At 44.7% G+C, this 3,874-nt stretch overlaps 1 protein-coding gene across 1 annotated transcript in view; it reads left to right on the top strand.

Annotated features, from left to right (window-relative positions):
• The first annotated feature begins 1,921 nt into the window (after positions 1 to 1,921).
• The window catches only part of TMEM251 (transmembrane protein 251), an 11,143-nt gene continuing 9,190 nt past the window's right edge, over positions 1,922 to 3,874 (top strand). The window contains exon 1 of the mRNA XM_015424762.1: positions 1,922 to 2,054. Within this exon, the coding sequence (XP_015280248.1) occupies positions 2,005 to 2,054 (50 nt within the window). The 5' untranslated portion in view covers positions 1,922 to 2,004. The remainder of the gene's footprint in view (positions 2,055 to 3,874) is intronic.

Genomic DNA, 3,874 nt, shown 5'->3' on the forward strand with positions numbered 1-3,874 from the left:
GAGGAGGGGGGATCTGAACCTGTCTCTTCCAGATCCCCCCCCCCCCATCCCCAGTTCTCATCCCAGTTTGGTGTAGTGGTTAAGAGTGGCAGACTCTAATCTGGAGAACCGGGTTTGATCCCCCCCTCCCCCAAATGCAGCCAGCTGAATGACCTTGGGTCAGTCACAGTTCTCTCTGAGCTGTTCTCTCAGAGCTCTCTCAGCCCCACCTTCCCCACAGGGTGTCTGTTGTGGGGAGAGGAAGGGAAGGAGACCTGGGACTCCCAAGTGAAGAGCGGGATATAAATCCAACTCTTCTTCTTCCCGCATTTCCCACAGAAGCGGTGAGGCTGAGGGAGTGCCTGATGGAGAGGTTGTTTCTGAACCCTCCAGGGAGTGCTTTTTGTTCTCCTCCAACCCCTTTTCCCTCATGGGCTGAGAAAAGGTGGGGGTGGGTGGAAGAAGGGAGGTCACCAATCCCCACCTGCCCCAACATTCTACCTCCTGGCTTTGCACCTCTTCAGACATGTGGTGCTCACACCCCCAGCCAGCCTCCAGCCTTCTCTCCCTCACACCAGTTGCTCGCGGGCCAGGTAAGAGCGCTGGATGGGCTGGATCTGGCCCCCGGGACTTATATTTGACACCCCTGCTCTAGATGCTTATCCCAGCACCCAGGTGGCTGTCAGCTGGACACCAAGCTGTCCACAGAGAAAAGAGAGTATAACCACTACAGTAGATGCCCAGGAAGAAAAAGAAGTTGGCCAGAGGGGGTGAGAGTGGTTTTACTCCCTTTCTCCATGGCCAGTTTAATGTCCTTCAGGTACCTTGGCAATCTCACTTTGTAGCGTTAGCTGCTATTTGTGATGCCGGGGAGAGAGCAGAAGGCAGAGAGGCAAGGCCTTCCTCTCACTCCAGATACCCAAGGTTCAGCAGTGGTAGGGAGAGACAACCTTACATGCTGAGAAGTAGTCTTAATCCAGTACTTTAAAAGGTTATAGTGATATATTTAATATTAATGGTTATGTCTTCATTATTTTGTGAGTGTGTTTGTTGGGGAGGCTCACAGGGCGTACAGTAGTCACGTGGCTCTTTGTGATTATGGTAGTTGTGAATGTGACTCTAACACTTCTGCACTAACACTTCTGCAGGGCTGGCCCAGCATGTTGCTTTATATTATGTTGGTGGAATGGTCAGGAGATAGAAGTGAGCACTGTTTTGCACACAGCAGAAACCCCAGATTTCCCACAGAATGTATGTTTTGTGAGTAGCTGCAGACAGCCATGGCTGTCTGTCAAGTGTACTTGTCTGATGCATGTCTTTGCAAAAATGTACTTATTGCATTAGTGCAGGTGCATTTCAAAAATCTTAGATGTACAGCTGAAAGGGTAACATGTGAGATTATTTCAAGTGTTCAAATACTTTCCTTATCTCAGTGATCTTATAATGCAAGCCAGTGTCATTGAGCTGTTGAAGATAGGGGGTGAGATTAAGGGAATGGTAGCTTGCTGAAACCTTCCAGCGCTCAGTGGTGAGCAAAAACTAGATGTTTTCACTGCTCTTAAGGAGGGAAAGATCCACCAGTGAGCCTCTGATCAATTTCCAGCAGTTTGCGTAGTGTGTGCTAGAATTCTTGGTCTAATCCTGCAAGAAACTTCTCGTATTCCTTTGTAAAACTATACTTGGGATTAGTTAACACAGTTTGGCCTGGATATGCTATCTAGTTTTGCCAGTTTAAACGCAACAATGAGGTCTGGCCACCCTGCCCTCATGAGTGAGTGAGTAAGTCTTGAAATGAGGACTTTCGGACTCTGAGCTACGTGATATCCACTCCACTCTGTTATGCTTAACATGTTGCAATGGAATTTATTAAGGATCAGGGTATATGTATAATAATTTCTCGTTTTGAAATATTGCCTTTTACAGGCCTTGCAACAACAACAAAAGATATTTGTGTCTGCGACTGCAGTACAAATCACAGTGACTTGACCTACAGTGCAACTTATCAAAAGTTCTTGAGGCACCAGAATGTACCATAGTTTGCTGTGCTTGTCCTTGAGACAACATTTTAAACAATTGTAAGTAGTGTTTGTGTAGTCAAGGTAACATAATGGATGTCTTATTCCTAAGGATGATAAAATAGTGATTGCATAGGAAGGGAGAGCAAACTTAAATTGCATGGGATCATCTTCAGTGACAGTGTTCAGTTTAGGAGATTTGTAGTTTTGGTGAAGCCCACTGAAAACCTTGAAGATTTTAAACATGAGAGAATTGCCTTGCTGTATCAGACAAAGATCCATCTAGTCGAGCACTCAGTTGCCAAAAGCAGCCAGCTTTTTGCTTCTGGGAGATAACAGATAGGGCGAAGGCTTCCTCTCTTGGTAGTGGCCACCCAGCAGCTGTTATTCAGAAGTATACTGACTCATGGAAATTAATGATTATGGTTGATATGCACTAATAGATTAACCTTTTAAGAAATGTGAAGTTAGATCTCTTAAAATGGGTTTGATACAGCTAGCTTTTTAATTCAGTCTCACCTAGTTCCCCTGCTTACTATGGTCCCCAGCGTGGTGTAGTGGTCAAGAGCAGCAGACTCTAATCTGGAGAACCAGGTTTGATTCCCTACTCCTCCTCCACATGAAGACTGCTGGGTGATCTTGGGCCAGTCACAGCTCTCTCAGAACTCTCTCAGACCCATCTACCTCACAAGGTGAATGTTGGGGAGAGGATAGGGAAGCCAGTTGTAAGCCACTTTGAGACTACTCAGGGTTAAGAAAAGTGGAGTATAAAAAACCAACTCTTTTTCTTCTTTCCGCCCCACATGGCTTTTGTAAATGATCTCCAGCAGAAACTTTTTTTGGGGGGGAGGGGGCTCCTTCCTTTTTCATCAGCTGAATCCAACCAAATGTGTTTGCCAAAATAAAGGTTTCCTGAGATACCATGAGAAGAACATTCTTGTAAAATGTTAATACAGTATTGTTACCTGTTCTATAAAATTCTGGGGTGTCCCTGCCGCCTCCAGAATATGCCTTTGTGGTATGGGTGAAGTGGATGATGTCGAGCATTACATTCTGAGATGTTCATGGCACGAACCACTTAGGCAAAGGTTTATTTATCCTATTGTACCTCTGTATAATGGAATTTCAGAGCAGGATTTGACCGTTTTCTTGCTCTCTGATATTGATGCACATGTTACTAGCAGAATGGCTTTGTTTGCACTGGCGGCGAAAAAGATAAGACTGGGTCTAGGACTTACTGTAAATTACTGATGTATACTGTTGGTTGTGCTTTGATTTATTTTGTGTTGTTATGGCCAATGGCTAAGACAATAAACTAAACTTGGCTTGGCTATAAAATTCTGCTATTTTGATAGTGTTCAGGCTTGGCTTCAGTTTTTACATGATTAACTGTCTGATTGTCTCACTTCTGTGTACCTCCCTTCCAAATTCTTTGTAGTCATGGTTTGAAAACAAGGCTGTAAAGAAGTCGTCTTGATTTGACTGCTACCAAGGTCAGTCAGTCAGAACAAAGTTTGAGTCCAGTAGCACCTTTAAGACTAATGAAATTTTATTCAAGGTGTAAGCTTTCGTGTGCAAGCACAGTTCTCCAGATACAGTGTGCCACTGGAATCAAACTTTGTTCTGCTGCTTTCAGACTAACAGGGCTACCCACTTGAATCTGGGGTCAGACAGGAGTTCTCAAATCTGTGAGCTGAGCTTACATAATGATCCTGATGCATTTTGCAAATTTCTTGAATTCAGCCCTTCCAAAGACCGTTGGATGACTAATGGTTGTGTGTGGGGGGGGAAAGGGTTGGTTCTGCAGCTGCTTCTTCTGACCAACATTACTTTTGAGTGTCATAGTCATACTGGAGTGAGTGATACTGGCAGCCACATCC

Source organism: Gekko japonicus, unplaced genomic scaffold (assembly GCF_001447785.1).
Source record: "Gekko japonicus isolate JY-2015 unplaced genomic scaffold, Gekko_japonicus_V1.1 scaffold827, whole genome shotgun sequence".
NCBI classification, from domain to species: Eukaryota; Metazoa; Chordata; class Lepidosauria; order Squamata; family Gekkonidae; genus Gekko; species Gekko japonicus.